The sequence below is a fragment of the Megascapheus bottae genome, chromosome 16 (genome assembly GCF_031878675.1).
Source record: "Megascapheus bottae isolate mThoBot1 chromosome 16, mThoBot2.hap1, whole genome shotgun sequence".
NCBI classification, from domain to species: Eukaryota; Metazoa; Chordata; class Mammalia; order Rodentia; family Geomyidae; genus Megascapheus; species Megascapheus bottae.
In genome coordinates this window covers 6,845,161-6,862,885 of record NC_143524.1, presented here as the reverse complement: position 1 = coordinate 6,862,885, position 17,725 = coordinate 6,845,161, and the positions used below count along the sequence as shown (strand labels likewise).

Below are 17,725 nucleotides of genomic sequence, written 5' to 3'. Positions count from 1 at the left end.
TCTCCCTCCCTGTGGTGGCAGGGAAGGATGGACAGGCAGGTAGATGGGAGACACATAGGACTTCCTTCCAGGAGAGAGTCCTGCCTGCTGGCCCTGGAGCCATGCACAGCAATGTCTTATGGCCACTCCGTGGAAAAGAGTCAGCCCGGAATTCAGACCGGGGCCTCTGTTGACCAAGTCCCAAGAGCCTAGTTCTGTTAGATGTGGCCAGCCTCGCCCTAGAGTGGGGGGGGGGATGAGAGAGGGCCTTAAGTAAGACTGAGCTCAGAGTTCAAGGAACAACCCCCCTCCCCTTTCTTCCTCCCTTCCCCCTACACACTGCAACCACTTCTGGTCATCCCCAGGATAGCAGCCCGAAGTCCAAGGATGGGCCTGGGATTAGGGGCTCGCCATTAACCATCACCCAAGCCAGATACCTCAGAGTTCATCTTTCAGACCAGGACACCAAGTCTCAGAAATACCAGATGGCTTAGGCAGGATTCCCCAAATCCCTAGTCTAGAATGAAAAGCCTACTAAGACATATCATGTATAATAATTATATTTTTTGCCAGTCCTGGGACTTGAATAAGGGCCTGGACACTGTCCTTGGGCTTTCTCAAGGCTAGCGCTGAGCCACAGCACCACTTCTGGCTTTTTCTGTGTATGTAGTACCAAGGAATCGAACCCAGGGCTTCATGCATGCTAGGCAAGCACTCTACCACTAAGCCACACTCCTGGTCCTAACATCATAATTATTATATATTATATATAATTTATTTACTTTTTGTGCGTGTCAAGCTGTGGGGTTTGAATTCAGGGCCTGGGCTTCTCTGGTCAAGATCACTCTATCACTTTGAACCACAGCACTACTTCCAGTTTTCTTGTGGTTAACTGAAGATAAAGCGTTTCACAGATTTTTCTGCCCTGGCTGGCTTTGAACCACAATCCTCACATCTCAGCAGAGATGTAGCAGAGTAGCAGAGTTATGGGTGTGCGCGCCTGGGTCCTGGCTAATTAGATATATGTTTCCCCTTCTCTCCAACATTGTCATGAGTGCCCAGAGGTCACAAACACAGGCCACTTAGAGTAACCAGGGAAAGTTGAAATCTGAGCAAATTCCCAATCACTTGCTGGGGGAGTTGCACTTCTAAACCCCCAGTGGGAGCTGGCAGCCTGGGTCCTGATCCTCAAGTCTCTGCCTCTATGTCCACACGAGGAGGTTCATACAGCGTCCCAGTGACCCCCAAACTCTGGCTCTCCCCCTCAGTGACCTCCTTCTGCCCCGCCGGCTGTCCACCTGCATCCATGAAGTCCCTGCCGTGTGCGCTGTGCCCCACGCCACCCGGGGTTTGTGAGGCTTACTTTTCCCAGAAGGGCGGTTGGAATTTGGCAGCAAGTCCCTGTCCAGGCCTTTGAGACCCTTAGCCCGGGGCATCCCCTCGTCCTCCCGCTGCCAGGCTTCTCTCCCCGGAAGGAAGGATGACTCCCAGCTCGAGGGAAGCTGCGCTTTTGAAGGGTCACCCAGCAGATCAGCAGTCACGTTTCTACCTCATTCTCCCTAACCGAGGCTTCTTCCATACTGAAGTTGATCCTGGAACAGTGAAGCCTAAAAGCAGGGACACGGATTCCCCTCCGCCACCACCCAGACGTCTCCAGGTCCCCCACGCGCACCCCCGCCACACCTGCCCTCCAAGTTCCAACCAAGGCGGGCTGGGCGTCCAGGCTCTCCGCCCTCGGCGCCCCAGCCCCGGGCCACCTGCCCAGGCCCCCGGGACCCTCCCTCGCCACCACTCGCCCGTCCAGCCCCGCGCCCCAGCCGCCCGGCCCGGGCGTGCGCCTCCAGGGCAGGCAGGGCTTGACCAACTCCGCCAAACACCCCCGTCCGCATCCCTGACCCCGCGGGACTCACAACCCTGACAACCCCGTCACAGCGACCGGTGCCCGCCACAGACCCGCCCCCCGGGGCTGCGGGGCCCCGTGCGCCCCTCCGGCCCCTGCCACCAGCCTGCCAGCGACCTTGGGGGGGGCCGTCCCGCTCCCCCCGCCGCGCGGGCCCGGGGGGCGGGCTGCCGGGTGTCCCTCGGCCGGGTGCGCCCCCGCTCCACTTTGGGGTGCACCCACCACCCCCGCCCCGGCGACGGCGCCCGCCCGGCGTCCTCCCGCCATCACGCGCCGCGCCGCCGCAGCCCGGGCTGGACCCGAGCCCCGCGGCCCTCGCCCGGCGGCGCGTGCCGACCTACCCGCTCCACATCCCGGCGCCTCGGGGCGCCGCCGGGACGCAGAGAGCTCAGCCAAGTCCGCCTCGGGCCGCCGCGGCTGCGGGCTACCCCGCCACGCGCCAGCCCCGCCTGCAGCCTGTCCGTCCGTCCGTCTGTCCGTCCCTCAGTCCGTGTCCGTCCTCGGCCGCCTCAGCCGGGATCCCCGGCCCCGCCCCGCCCCGCCCGCTGCCCCCGGGGCCGGTCACGTGGTCAGGGGCGGCCCCAGGACACGTGCGCAGCCCCGCCCCTCCGCGGAGCCCACCCGCCTCCCGCCCGCTGGGGTGGGGGGGGGGATCCCGTCCCGCAGCCCCAGGGGCTCCGCCGTCCCCTCCGCTGTCCACTCCAATGTCACCCTCCGCCCGCCCAGGGCCAGGCTGCTCCAGATCCCTCCAGGGCTCCCCCACTGTCTCACCTGCAGGCGCCACTCCAGGCCAGCAGAGCCCCTCCCGGTCCTGTACTCCCACCCCAGCCCCCTGCCTCCATCCCTGGGAGGACAGGGCAGACCCCCCAGGCAACTTTTCTCAGTGCCACTCTTTTTCAGTCCTGCTTTCCGTCATCTACCCTCTGTCCAAGAGCTCCCCAACACACCACGGGTAAAGCCACACCACTCCCAGTCCCTTTGCGGACCCCCATCCCCCATCCTGGGCCTGACCACCCCCCCCCTAGCGTCCCATCCCCCATCCTGGGCCTGACCACCCCCCCCCCCCAGCCTCCAGTTCTGCCTGGGGCAGAATCTAGTCAGAGCATTACCACCTCTCTTCCCAGCTGCCAGGGCAGTGGCTCCGCCTGCAGAACCCCACCCCACTCCCTAAACACCTGGAAGTTTAGCAGGACAAACCAGAATACATCTTACCCATGCACTCTTCCATTCACTCAACTTCCTACTCTAATCACAATCTTAGGGGACAAATTCGGGCCTAGACCTACCTGGGTCTCCAATATGGCTTTTCTTCTTTCATGTGTGCTCTGGGCCCTGGTCTTGAACTCAGAGCCTAGGCACTGTCCCTGAACTTGTTTCAAGGCTAGCATTCTACCACTTGAGGCACAGTTCTACTTCTGGCTTTTTTCAGTCTTGGGCTTGGGCTCAGGGCATGAACCCTGTCCTTGGACTTTCTCAAGGCTAGAGCTCTACCATTTGAGCCTCAGCACCACTTCCAGTTTTTTTCTATGTATGTGGAACCGAGAAATCGAACCCAGGTATTCGTGCATGCTAGGCAAGCATTCTACCATTAGGCCAAACTCCAGGCCCCTACTTCTGGCTTTTTGGTGGCTAATTAAGATAAAAGTCTAACCCAGGCACAGTAGCTCACACCCGTAATCCTAGCTACTCAGGAGGCGGAGATCTGAGGATTACAGTTCAAAGCCAGCCGGGGCACTAAAAAAATCCATGAGACTCATCTCCAGATAACCACCAGAAAAATGGAAGTGGTGCTGAGGCTCAACATGGTAGAAAGCTAGCCTTGAGCTGAAGTGCTCAGGGACAGGGCCCAGGCCTAGAGTTCCAGCCCCATGACCAGTACCACCACCACCAACAGCAACAAACAAAGCCTAAGAGTCTCGCAGATTTTCCTGGATGGCGTCAACAGGCATGAGCCACCAGCTTCAGGCCCTTGTAAAGGGGGCCTCGGTGTGTCTTTCCCTAGTGGGCCTAGCTAGACACCCACATTCAGAACTTGGGGAGCAAAGGCCCAACTGACTTAGCCTGGGTCTCCTGTATCTTTCACTCTGCTCAGTAATTATTTTCTAGACTTAGGGCTTCCAGCCTCTCCTTGGAAGGGTGCTCCTTTCTGTCCTCTCCTGAGTCTGGCCCAAATCAAATGTCAACATGTGTTTGTTGACTTGAATCCTCCCTTAGCTAAGCCTTGAACAATCCCAGCCTTCCTGACCTTACTCTCTCCAGGAGGCTGAGGGTGATGATAAAGGACAAGGCCCTTACCCTCCAAGTCTTTTTGAAAACAGGGAGCAAAGATACACTGTGGCACGTAGACTCAAGGGAGGTAAAGGGTGGAAGGGGGGGTCCAGCCAGAGCCTGCAGCCCCCAAGGAAGAGTCCTGAGCCTGGGAGGGAGCCGACTGGCTGGAGAGGCCCTTGAGGAAAGCCTCAGAGGACAAGTGTGTGGTCACCACCGGACAAACATTGACATCCGATTGCTAGCCCAAAATATCCTGTCATCCGTGCATCCAGCTACTATGGCTCCTCCCTGCCGCACAATGTCACATCACCTTACTGTGAATCGATGGGCTCAGGGAAGTGAAGGAACCTGTCTAACGTCACACAGCCAGGGGTGGTGAGGTGGAGTCTCCTTTCATGTTGGTCCAAAAGACAAATTAGCAGCCAGAAGGTCCTCTGGGGTGTTGCAACCACCAGCTGGCCAGCCAGCCAGCTCACAGAGGGCTGCCTCCCAGGTGTTTGGCCTAACATGTGGAGAAACAGGCCCTGTTCAGCTTCTTTTTTTTTTTTCTACACCCCCCCTCCCCCGGCCATCTTGTCCTCAGCCTGTCACCCTTACTCACAGATCTTTGACTAGAGAAGCAGAAGACCATCAATCTAGATGATTGTGGACTTACAGAGCTGAGATGGTTCTCAGCTCCCTGTGTCACCCAGAATGAAATATTTCGTTTTTGTGCCAGTTGTGGGGCTTGAACTCAGAGCCTGGGCACTGTTCTAAGCATCTTTTACTCAAGGCTAGGGCTCTACTACTTGAGCCATGGCTCCAGTTCTGCCTCTTTGAGGGCAGCCTATTGGAGTCTCACAGACTTTTCTACCCAGGCAGGCTTTGAACTGTGATCTTCACATCTTAGCTATGTAGTCTCTTGAATAGCCAGGATTGCAGGCAGGAACCAACAGCAGGAGAGGTGTATTGCCCTCCCTGAGTGGCAGCTCCCACTTCTGTGTCACCATGGAGTTGGACGATATGGTCAGAGGCATCCCTCTTTTGGTGCTGGCCCTGCATGGGGCGCCTGAACTGCCTCCCAGTTCCATCTAATGGGCCGTCCAGAGCTCCCCCTCTGCCCCTCTTACAGAGAAATGACAGCCGGGTCCCAGCTCACCTGCCTGTAGTCCAGGGCTCCTCTCCCAAGTTCCTTGTCTGTGCGGGGCCTGATGGGGCATAACGGACAACCCCTGAGCGCATGGCCAGGTACACGGGACATGTCCCCCTGGCCGGGCACTGCCTGGGCTCCTCAGTGGGGTCCATGCCCTGGACGGGGCCGCACAGAGGGCCCCTCTAGAGATGGCTGGGAGGGCAGATGGTGAAGGCTGCTCCCACCCCCCGCTGAGCCTCACACTAACCTTTGCAATCTCTCAGGCCCAGCTGCCCCGGAGGGTGGGGCCCTCACAGCTGGGCCTGTATCTCCTCAAGTCATAATTATTAACTCTTGGGCCCCAACTCAGGCCTCCTTCTTAGGTTCCAGGACAGAGAAGGTTAAACACCTGGAGGGGAGGGGAGCAGCCTTCCCTTCAAGCCTAAGACACCAGACTTCCACTGGGCCCAGCAGGGAGCTACCTCTCCCCTCTCCTCCTCTGCCCGCAGGCTGTACAGAGCCTGTGTCACCACTGGTGGCTGCATGGCATGGCCACTCTAGGCCTCCTCTTAAAACTTTTACATACGTGCCTGTGCCTAAATCCCATCTACCTTCTACTCCCTCTATGTGTGTGTGCACATGTGTGTGCCAGTACTGGGGCTTAAACTCAAGGCACAAGGTTCTGTTCCTGAGCTTTTTTTTTTCTCTCAAGGCTAGTGCTCTACCACTCGAACCACAGCTCCACCTTCAACTTTTTGTTGGTTAATTGGACGTAAAAGTTTTACGAACTTTCCTGTCTAGATGAGCTTCAAACTGTGATCCTCAGATCTCAGCTTTTGAATAGCATGAATTACAAATGTGACCCATCCGTGCCTAGCTCAAACCACTCTTTCTCTACACAGGATATACAGATGCTATCTTATTTACCTCGTTCTCCCTCTCTCTCCTTCCCTTCCTTCCTTCCTTTCTTTTCTTCGATCTTCCTGCTTTCTTTTTGTGCTGGTACTAGAGCTTGAACACAGAGCTAGATACTGCCCCTTAGCCTTTTCCTCTCACAACAGATGCTTTGCCACTTGAGCCACGCCTCTACTTCTGGCTTTCTGGTGGTTAACTGGATATAAGAGTCTCACTTTGAACCTCAGTCCTCAGATCTCTGCCTCCCAAGAAGCTACGATTACAAGCCCAGGGCTAAAAGGTGGTCCCTACCCCCACGCTAAGCCTTGGCTGTGTTACCCTGATATGTTACTTAACCTCTCTGGGGAGTTAAATGACCACACTTCTCCATGACACTTTGAAGATGGTCACCGTTGTGGGGTGTGAACAAAGCTCCCCTTCCCCTCCTCTCTCCATGCCCCCCTCCCCTCTTGCCATGCTCTCTGGAGAGAGCAACAAGTCCCCGCCATCACAGCACCCCACCCAGCCCGCAGATAACAGTATCTCTTGCTTCCTCACTCTGCTTTGGGCTGCAAAGTTCTCTCAACCTAATGTAAACCAGATGCTGGCCTTCCTTTCCTGGCGGAGAATTTTCCGTAGCCTGCTCCCACCCCCTTCCTGTTTTTGCTCCTCACTCACCCCCTGTTAAATTCTCCCGTGCCCCCACCTTCCTCTGTGGGGCAACCTTGGCCCCACCTGGAAACTATTAAGGCAAAACAGGATGTGTGGCAGAGAGGGAGCATCTCCTGTCCCCCCAAATCTCAGGAGGACCAGGGGCTCAGCCTGGCTGGGGGCAGAAAGCACATAGTTTCTGATGCCTCCCTGCTTGGGAAACTGAGTCAAAGTTGCTACTCTCTGATGCAGCTCACACTGGATGCCAGTTATAAGGACCATGTACTGGGCTGGGACTTGAGGAAAAAAGCCAGAAAAGTCCCGATCGTCCTCTCATGTCATAGAGGAGGAAACTGGGGGTCATTGAAAAATGGGTTTTCCCTGCAAGGCAGCTAGGCCAGCCTGGGCTCAGAGTCCCTCTGGGGCCTGCTATCTCCTAGTCAGTCATTCCTGCCCTCCCCCTCCTCCATGGAGCCCAGCCTGGTCACGAGGGGAGGCTGTGAGCCGCCCTCACCCTTCAGCTTGCCAGCCTGCCCACAGCTCTGACCCCTCCCAGTGGGCAGGAGAGGTGGGCCAGATAGCTGCGCACACCTGGCTGAGCTTCCCTGGCTCTTCCCTGGCAGGAACCGGCGCTTTGAGGAAAGCCTGAGGGGTGTGTGTGTGTGTGTGTGTGTGTGTGTGTGTGTGTGTGCGCGCGCGCGCGCACACATGCATACCTGTCTGCCTGTCTTTTTCCTATTGGTCTGTCCTCTCATACAGGGCACCCATTTTGAGCTGCCAGGCTTGGCTTGTCCACGGAAGAGTTCCCTCCTCCCCCATTTTCATTAAAACAACAGCCCCTGCTCCTGACAGCCCCTCCGGTGGCCCCTCCCTCCTCCAGCTGTGCAGAGAGTTTGGACAAACGGCTGGAATGTTTTGCAACCAGAATTCTCGCTGGATCTCCTCACTCAGATTCCAGGAGGGAGGAGGAAGCCGGAGAAGGATGGCTGGCTCCAGGAGGAGGAACCGGACTCCAGAGGTCAAATGTAGGTCTGAAGGCCACCCAGGTGCCCCAGCCCATACCAAGACCCTGACCTGCTTGTCTCTGCTCCTGCTCCTGGTAAAGGCACTGGAGTTGGGTCCAGCTCTGAGGAGGGGGGAGGGAAGGGCAGGACGGAGGAGGAGGAGACAGCCAAAGGGTGTCAGAGATTTGGTCTGGCCAATGTGATGCCGTCAGGCCCCAGGGACAATCTGAGCTCAGGGAAGGGCTGGGCCTAGTGCTTGGAGAATGCTAAGAATGCCATCTGTCCTTGCTGTCCCCTCCACGCCCCCACTCTCCAGATACAGAGAATGGGGTCCCCAGCACCTCTCTGCAGCATTCTCCAGAGGACACCCTGGTTGTAGAGCTGAAACCAGGCCTGCAGCATGCCAAATGCACTCTTCTCACTGTCCAGGAAGCCGCACCCTCCCCCCCATCTCCCCCCCAATCATCTGCCTGATTCTTCCTCCAACAACACAAGCAAAATAACACGTATGAGCTTACTCTAAGTTCATGAAAAACGTGTGACATGGGCATGTGCACACACACCACATGCACCATTAACACCACACTACAACCCCCCCTACACACACACACACACCGACAATATGTTGCATCAGTCTCCTTGAGGACCTCGAGAGAGCGCTTTCTTTGGGCCAGCTGCTCAAAACTCCCCTCTCTCTAGTTCTTTCCCTCCCCCTCCCCCCCAAAGTATAGATCAAAGTATATGAATGTTGGTTTGCGCCTCAGTTTACCGAATTTCACATGGTGCAGATGAGGTGCTGCTAACTTTCACGTCTATAATCCTAGCTACTCAGGAGGCTGAGATCTGAAGATCACAGTTTGAAGCCAGCCTGGGAAGGAAAACCCGTGAGACTCTTATTTCCAATTAACAGCAAAAACTCAGAAAGGAAGCTATGGCTGAAGTGTTAAAGTGCTAGCTTTGAGAGGAAAAGCTGAAAGAATACAAAGCCCACTGGGAGCTGGGAGGCATGCCTGTCAGCTACTCAGGAAGCTGAGATCTGAGGATCATGGTTCAGATAAGCAGGAAAGTCTGTGAGACTTTCCAATTAACTACAAAAGGCTGAAGTGCAGCTGTGGTTCAAGTTGTAGAGTGCTAGCCTTCAGCACAAAAGCTCAGGGACAGCAACCCAGGCTCTGAGTTCAAGTCCCAATATTGGCACAAAATACAATGAAACTGGGGAGGATGCTCTATGTTTCATATTGTGGGGTGTTGCTGGCGTGAGATGAAGGATAATCTCATGAGGAGACAAAGGAAGAGAAAGGGGGTGGTCAGAGTCCTAGGGGGGTGGGACTAGGGTGGGTTGACGAGGTGAAAACCTGTCCAGCATGCTGGCTCAGTCACTCACTGGAAGTGAGAGTCAGACAGACCATCAGGGCAGACACAGAGACAGCCACCAGGAAGCTAGAAACCACCCGGCGGCCCAGATGACAAAGTCATGGCCATGACCACACAGACATCAGCCAATGAGTGAAGGTGAGCGGAGATCCAGTTCCAGGTGTGTCTAACTCCAAAGCTCATTTTCTTTGCCTTTCCAAAAGTAAGTCCCTCCCCCCGCCCCACCCCATCTGGAACTCAGCGACTCTCATTCTTGTTCTGCTTTCGGGCTTAAGTTTGGTGTTCTACCACTTGAACCATACCTTCATTTCTGGCTAGTCATTTGTTTTGCTCAGGCTGGCTCTGAATGGTAATCTTCAAATCTCAGCTTCATGATTAGCTAGGATTACGGGCATAAGCCTGAGTGTCTCTAGAGAAACTAAGGCTCGAGGCAAGATATAAAGCTCTGTTTAGAAGTGGAGGATAGGCTTTGTGGCTGGGGGGCCAACAGAACAAAGTGGACATATGCACAGAGAAGCAAACCTTCACTCTACCCAGAGCTTAGCCTCTAGGGAGAGAAAAAAAAAAATAGAAAAGAAAAGAAAGGCTGGGAAGGTAGGTTCAGCCTGAGAGCCTTGCAGGCCAAGTTAAGGAATTTGGACTTTATTCTAAAGGCTGGAAGGAGACAGTTAAACATTTTTTAGCAGTACAGGAGAATGACCAGAGTCCTGCTAAGGGCAACATACACAAAAAATAGACACAAACATTTGCTTATCTCATATCCTGTAAGAGAAAGACTTTCTAAACTTGGAAGTGATAAAAGATCGCCACAGAAAAGAATCAATAGGTGTGTGTGCGTGTGCGTGTGAGCGCATGCTCACACTTGTGCCAGTCCTGGGGCTTGCCCTCAGGGTTTGAGAGCAGTTCCTGAGCTTTTTTTGCTCAAAGCTAGCTCTCTATGACTTGAGCCACAGACTACTACTAGGTTTTTTTTTTTTTTGGTGGTTAAGTGGAGCTAAAAGTTTCATGGACTTTTCTGCCAGGGCTGGTTTTAAAACCTCTGTCCTCAGATCTCAGCCCTTTGAGTTACTAGAATTATAGGTGTGAGCCAATGGTACTCAGCTAAGAATCAAGACATTAGTTGACAAAAAAAAACTTCTTTATATTCTTCCCATTATCCGTGGGGAGAAAAAAAAATCCAAATTACAAGCAAGTAAGAAAAACACTTTTACCAATGGCAAAGTGACATCTTTAACAAAGAACTCATGAAAAGCCAGGTGTCAAGAACCTAAAAAAATAATTCACCTAGGGCCGGGAGTTTGGCCTAGTGGTTAAAGTGCTTGCCTAGCATGCACATGGGTTCGATTCCTTGGTTCCACATACATAGCAAAAAGCCGGAAGTGGTGCTGAGGCTCAAGTGGTAGAGCTCTAGCCTTGAGAAAGTCCAAGGACAATGCTCAGGCCCTGAGCTCAAGCCCAGGACTGGCAAAAAAAAAAAAAATAATAATAATAATTCACCTAACCAGGTGTGGCTGGGAGGCTGAGGCAAGAGGATCAAGAGTCCCAGGCAGTTAGTAGCCAGTAACTGACGCCCGCAACCTCAGCTCCTCCAGAGATGGAGATCTGAGGATCTTTGTTTAAAGTCAGCCCAAGCAGGAAAGTCAGTGACTTTCTTTAATTAATCACCAAAAAGCTGGAAATGAAGGTGTGGACCAAGTGGTAGTGCGCCAGCCTTGAACAACAACAAAAAAGTTAAGGGACACTGCCCAGACCCTGAGTTCAAGCTCTAGTACAAGCACAAAAACAAAACAAAAACACAGGAAGTTTGGCCTAGTGGTAGAGTGCTTGCCTAGCACGCACAAAGACCTGGGTTCAATTCCTCAGTACCACATATATAGAAAATTCAGAAATGGTGCTGTGGCTCCAGTGGTAGAGCTCTAGCCTTAGCCGGGCTATAATCCTAGCTACTCAGGAGGCTGAGATCTGAGGGTCAAGGTTCAAAGCCAGCCCCGACACAAAAGGACCTGAGATTCTTATCTCCAGAAAACGGGAAGTAGGGCAGACTCAAAGGTAGGGCGGTAGCCTTGAGCTGAAGAGCTCAGGGACAGCGCCCAGTCCGAGTTCAAGCCCCGTGACCCACCAAAAAAAAAAAAAAAAAGAGCTCTAGCCTTAAGGAAAGCCCAAAGCCCAAGGACAGTGCTCAGGCCCTGAGTTTAAGCCTCAGGACTGGCCAAAAAATAAATAGAACAGGAAGGAGAAAGGAGAGAAGAAAGGAAGGAAGGGAGGGAGGGAGGGAGGGAGGGAGGGAGGGAGGGAGGGAGGGAGGGAGGGAGGGAGGGAGGGAAGGTATGATGGAATTCATCACTGCTGAACCTAGCGAGACCCTGTCTCAAAACCAACAAACAAACAGAACAAACAGGGTTGGGAGTTTGGTCTAGTGGTAGAGAGCTTGCCTAGCATACATGAAACCCTAGGTTCAATTCCTTGGTACCACATGCACAGGGGAAAACCAAAAAACATAAAATAGCAGAAACAATGAACAAATATCAGAGAGAGGTTGCCTTTTTTTTTTTTTTTTTTTGAGTCCTGGTTGGCTACCAAGATCTCCAAGGCATTCCTTTATTCCTGGAGGAAAGTGAGGAAAAGCCTAAAGCTGGTCTGGGGATGGATCTGGAGCCCGGACCCTCCAGAGAACTGAAATCTTCCATATTGGTGGCACTTCCTGGCAACCAGCAGAAAGAGATGTAATCTATTTTTGGAGGGAAGTGTCCAATTTATGTATGAAGTATTCCCATTGGCTAGTATTGGGGCAACAATTTATGTATGAAGAAGTATTCCTAGTGGCTAGTATTGGGGCAAGCAGCTCACCATCAAAGACCACCAGCACCTAAAGCCTCTCACCATGAGCACAAGAGACAGAAGAGGCAACACCACAGATGTGGATGCTGCAGGAAGGCAGATGTTAGATTACAAGGTGCACCGCAAGCAGGCGTTAGACTACAGGATGCCACAGTAGGAAGGCTAGCTATCAAAGTAAGATCCATAAGCAACAAAGTTATCAGGGAGCATCAAGATTATTATTATTATTATTATTATTATTATTATTATTATTTTGCCAGTCCTGGGCTTGGGCTCAGGGCCTGAGCACTGTCCTTGGACTTTCTCAAGGCTAGAGCTCTACCACTTGAGCCTCAGCACCACTTCCGGCTTTTTTCTATGTATGTGGTACCGAGGAATCGAACCCGGGTCTTCATGCATGCTAGGCAAGCACTCTACCACTAGGCCAAACTCCCGGCCCCTCAAGATTATTTCTTGTGCCAGCACTGGGGCCTGAACTCAGGACCTCATGCTCTTGCTTTGCTTTTTAGCTCCAGGCTGGTGCTTAATCACCTGAGCCACAAATCTACTTCCAATTTTTTTTTTACATTAATTAGAGATCTTGGAAGCCTGCAGAATGCTCTTGCCTGGACTCCTAGCTACTCTGGAGGCTGAGATCTGAGGATCAAGATTCAAAGCCAGCCCAGGCACAAAAGGACCTGAGACTCTTATCTCCAATTAACCTCCAGACAATGAGAAGTGGGGCTTGGCTCAAGGGTAGGGTAGTAGCCTTGAGCGGAAGAGCTCAGGGACAGCACCCAGGCTGAGTACAATACAAGCCCCATGACCACCCCCGTCAAAAAAAAAAAAAAGTCTATGGACTTTCCTGCCTGTACTGGCTTTGAACCACGATCCTCAGATCTCAGTCGCCTGAGTAGCTAGGATTACAGGCATCAACCACGGTGCCTGGCTATCTTTTTTTTCTTTTTCTTTTTTTTCCTTCCTTCCTTCTTTCCTTCTTTCCTCCCCCCGCCTTTTTTTTGGTTGCTTGTGGGCTTGAACTCAGGACCTGGGCACTATCCCTGAGCATCTTTTGCTCAAGCCTAGCATTCCACCATTTTAAACCACAGCACCACTTCCAGTTTCCTGGTGGTTAACTGGAGATAAGAGTCTCAGACGTTCCTACACAGGCTGGCTTTGAACTGTGATCCTCAGGTCTTAGCCTCTTGAGTAGCTAGGCTTACAGGCATGAGTCACCGGGCCTGGCTGTTTTTGTGTTTTTGTGGGTCATGGAGCTTGAACTCTGGGCCTGGGCGATATCCCTGAGCTCCTCAGCTCAAGGCTAACACCTTACACCTGGAGCCACAGCCCCACTTTCTGTTTTCTGGGATTAATTGGAGATTAATTGGAGTCTTAGGGTCTGTAGTGCCCGGGTTGAAGGGAGATACTCAGATCTCAGCCTCCTGAGTAAATAGGTTTATAGGTATGAGTCACCGACGCTTTTTTTTTTTTTTAATGAGCTGTTTTGCTTCAGATATTTCTGACAACCCTGTGACAAGCTGACTGCCATACCAGGGGCAGCTTTATAAAAACCAAAAGTAGGGGCTGGGAGTCTGGCCTAGTGGTAGAGTGGTTGCCTAGCATGCACAAAGACCCGGGTTCGACTCCTTGGTACCACATACATAGAAAAAACTGGAAATGGTGCTGTAGCTCAAGTGGTAGAGTACTAGCTTGAGAAAGCCCAAGGGCTGGGTATGTGGCCTAGTAGTAGAGTGCTTTCCTAGCACACATGAAGCCCTGGGATCAATTCCTCAGTACCATATACACAGAAAAAGCCAGAAGTGGTGGTATGGCTCAACTGGCAGAGCACTAACCTTGAGGTGAAGAGCTCAGGGACAGTACCCAGGCCCAGAGTTTAAGCTTGATGACCAGCAACAACAACAAAAAGTAATTTTGGGAAAAAGAAAGAAAGGAAGAAGACAAAACACTACTCTAGATCATTCTGTGAGTTGTGAGTCTAGGAACCCAAGCACGGCATGAAGAATGCAGAATGACAAGCCCATTTCACTTGTAAACTCAGATATGAAATTCTGATTGGATACTGTAGCCGACTGCCTTTGTCTGCTACAAGGCCTGAGAGTTATTTACATACCTTCTGTAAAGTTATATAAAGTAAAAAGTTTATTAATTTTGGCTTATAGTTTAGGAGTAGAGGCTGTCAAGTGCAAATTCCTTTGGTCACAGCTGTTAGGTATCAGGTGTCATAAGATGTTGAGTGCCTCATGTCACAGCAGACCAGAACACATGACACCATGCACGAGAGCATGCACGCGTGGAAACATCCTGGTCTTCCTCCTCTACACTTTGCCTCTTCCATAGCTGGAATTCTTTGCGAACTGCCAAGCTTTTCACAGCAATCTTTGGAAGGACAAATCATAGCACAAACAGAATCAGGCATTGCACAAAATAGCAGCTCAAGCCCGGTGGTGGCTCATGCCTTAATCCTAGCTACTCAGGAAGCTGAGATCTGAGGAACTCTGTTTGAAGCCAGCCAGAGGATTTTGATCTCCATTTATCAGCAAAAGGTGAGATGAGAAATGTGGCTTACATGGTAGAGCCCTAGCTCTAAGCAAGAAAACACCACAAGGTCAAGCTTGAGAAGTGACATACAAAGTAAAAGTTGGAGAACTGACATTGCTCGATTTCAAGATTTCTAAATAGCTATATAATGAAAATAGTGTGGCACTTGCCTAAAGATAGACACATCAATCAGTGGAATAGAATCAAGAATCCCAAAATAAAGGCATGAGTCTATCACCATTCAATATTCAACAACAGCACCAACACCACTGGACGATTTACGATTATTCTTTTTCCATGAATACTGGGTGGACACAACTAGATGTTGTGGAAGGAAACTGGGTCTTTATCTCGTCCCGACAGAGAGAAAATAACTTGAAATAGGTCAAATCCCCACGCGTAAGAGCTAAAACTAGAAAATTCATTTTCCAAAAAATAAAATAAAATGTTTAGCCAGGCACCGGTAGCTCACACCTGTAATCCTAGCAACTCAGGAGGCTGAGATCTGAGGACTGCAGTTTGAAGGCAGCCTAGGGCAGGAAAAGTTTCCAGTTAGCCACCAAAAAGCTAAAAATGGAGCTGTAGCTCAAGTGGAAAAGCACCTGACCAACAACACTGAGAAATAGCACCCAAGCCCTTAGTTCAAGTCTCCAGATTGGCACCGCAAAAACAATAATAATAATTGTTACATTTTTGAGACAGAGTCTCACTTTGAAGCCCAGACTCATCTTGAACTTTCCATCCTCCTGCCAGCCTGGTCACAAAAGTGAGACTTTTCACTGGAGAATTAACTAGCAAAAAGTGAGACCTAGTGATATGGTTCAAGGAGTAGAGTCAGCTTTGAGTGAAAAAGCCAAGCAAGAGGCCCTGAGTTCAAGTCCCATTATAAGTGCATACACAAAAATCATCATTCATCACAGAGCTCTGTAAGTAGCTTACTGGTAGAGCATGTGCTTAGTGTGTACAAAGTCCCGGATTTGAAAAGAATTCGTTGTTCTTCAGCAATTCTAAGTTGGTTGACTCTCATACTTTTGTTTATTATGCTGGTGGGCTAGCCTGGGGTGAAGCAGGCAGGAGCTATGGAAGGGGTTATCCTGCTTCTGTGCAGATAAAGGTACCATATGGCTGGGGGTCTTCTGGCCTTGCTCCTTGCCTCCTTGCCCATGCCTGTCCACCCTTAATCTTGTAAGCCCAGTGTTGGTGACACGCACCTGTAGTTCTAGCTACTACGAGCCTGACATCTGTGAATTGTGGCTGGAAGCCAGCTGGGACAGGAAAGTCCTGGCAACTCTATTTCCAGTTAACCATCAAAAAACTGGATGTGGTATGGCTCAAGTAGTAGAGCACTAGCCTTGAGCACAAAAGCTGAGAGTATGAAACCTCAGGACTGCCATAAAAACCAAACACACTGGGTCACAGATGGAGACAGCCCTTGGCTGGAGCCCAGGATGAGATGACATTATCCCTCAGAAGCACCACAATGCACAGCCTGGCACCCAAGGGTTCTCAGAAGGTGAGAGACAGCCGTGGGAGTGCCCAGAGACATCGTGCCCACACGGCAGCTTCATTTTCCCTGCCTCTTCCTCGATGCCTCGGGGGAGGCCATTTCCCTCTCTGTGGGCCTCCTTTTCTTTGTCTGTGGGATGGGCAGTAGCATTGCAGGCTCCTGCAGGCTTCGCTGGAATTGAGGAACTGCAGTAACTGTCACCAAAGCCAGGTGTTTCCTTGCTCAGGTCAGTTCCTCCTTGTCCCCTGCCCTTTAGCTCCCGAGTCTGAGCTTGGGCTGGGAAATGGGGCAGGAGGTAAAAGGAAGGGTCAGGGCCTTACCTGGCTGGCCCCAAGGAGGCAGGGTCCATGGAGGACAGGACAGACTGGGAATCCCAGGGCTCTCTTCAAGGCAATGGTGACGTCTCTCACCTAGGGTCTCTTGTTGGGCTGCCTCCAGCCTAGTCCGTATGATTCTGTCATCGCTGGCAGGACCAGGCTTGGTGAAACCCGATGGAGATGTGTCGCACGTGAACTCTCCCTGCCTTCCCTGATTCCTGGGGTCCTCCTGCAGTGGCCAGAGGTTATGGGTTCATAGCTTTGAATATGGAGTCTCCCCAACCCTTCAGGGATATGGGCTGCCCAGCATTAGCGTGTTCTGCGTCTTCCTTCTGTGCCTCCTTCCTATCCAGCTGTGCCAAGCCCCCTCCTGTCCTCTCTTGGCCTGTGATTTGGCCAACGAGAGGGGTGTGGGCTGGCAGGCACCCTATACAGAGCCTGGAAATAGCATCCAGGCCTGGCTGGCCCATCCCAAGGCCTCCTGCCCACTGCGCCTCCCCCACCCCAGACCAATCTGGGATCCCATCTACCCGGGGCAGGTCCTCTGTGATGCACCTGTTGCCATGGTGATCCTAAGGAAGATGGGTATCACATTCCGGAACCTCCATCCATCTGCTTGGTTCTGCCCTGCCTTCCCCAACACAGCTGGCTATCAGAAGCTCTAGTGAGCAGGTTCAATCATGGTCAAAGCCTCTGCCGTGAAGCCTCAGATCTTAGCCTCCTGGGTAGATAGGGTTACAGGTGTGAGCCATCTGTGTCTGGCAGGGTACCAGTCTTACAAGGCTCAAGCGTTTAGCCCTTTGTCCCAGTACAGATTGCGTCATTTGGTCCTTGACTCAGGCTTTACCATGTGCCTAAGCTATTCTGGGGACATTTTCAGGGCTACCAGCTGGTGGGTGCATTTCTCAGAGCCTGGGTGGGGCCGGTGGAAGCTGCTCATGGGGTGTGTCTGAGGACATCCTAGGGCATCTGCCAGGGGCAGGGAGACAGGAGCCTCTGTTAGCTGGGCCTGGATTATTAGCGCCTAGGAGCTTGGCACTTTTTTTCAGAAAGGAGTTATGGGGAAAAGGAGGAAGGGCTCCAGAGTCTCTAGCTTTCTGTCACATCTCTGTAGCTGCTGGCTAAGGTCAGAGAGATGACAGAACCTGACAAGGCCAGCTCCGTTTGTGTAGACTGACAGCTCAATGATTCTCTAGCAAGAACAGGTTAATCAAGCGCGCCCTCCAGTGGCCATGTCAGAGGAAGCGGAAACCTGCTTTTTACATTTTTTTTTGGGGGGGGGAGGCTGGTCTGGCCCTACTAGAGATGGAACTTGCCAAGAGGCGCTCTTCTATGTGGGAC

At 52.2% G+C, this 17,725-nt stretch overlaps 1 protein-coding gene across 6 annotated transcripts in view; it reads right to left on the bottom strand.

The window, feature by feature from the left end:
* The window catches only part of Rab3il1 (RAB3A interacting protein like 1), a 31,802-nt gene extending 14,884 nt beyond the window's left edge, over positions 1-16,918 (bottom strand). For 3 of the 6 annotated variants that reach the window (XM_090347541.1, XM_090347542.1, XM_090347544.1), the window contains exon 1: positions 2,221-2,244. In XM_090347541.1, the coding sequence (XP_090203667.1) occupies positions 2,221-2,231 (11 nt within the window). In that variant the 5' untranslated portion in view covers positions 2,232-2,244. Of the gene's footprint in view, positions 1-2,220; positions 2,245-5,288; positions 5,435-16,387 lie in introns of those variants that run through there. The other 3 variants (XM_090347539.1, XM_090347543.1, XM_090347540.1) reach the window with 2 other exon arrangements.
* Positions 16,919-17,725: the final 807 nt, after the last annotated feature.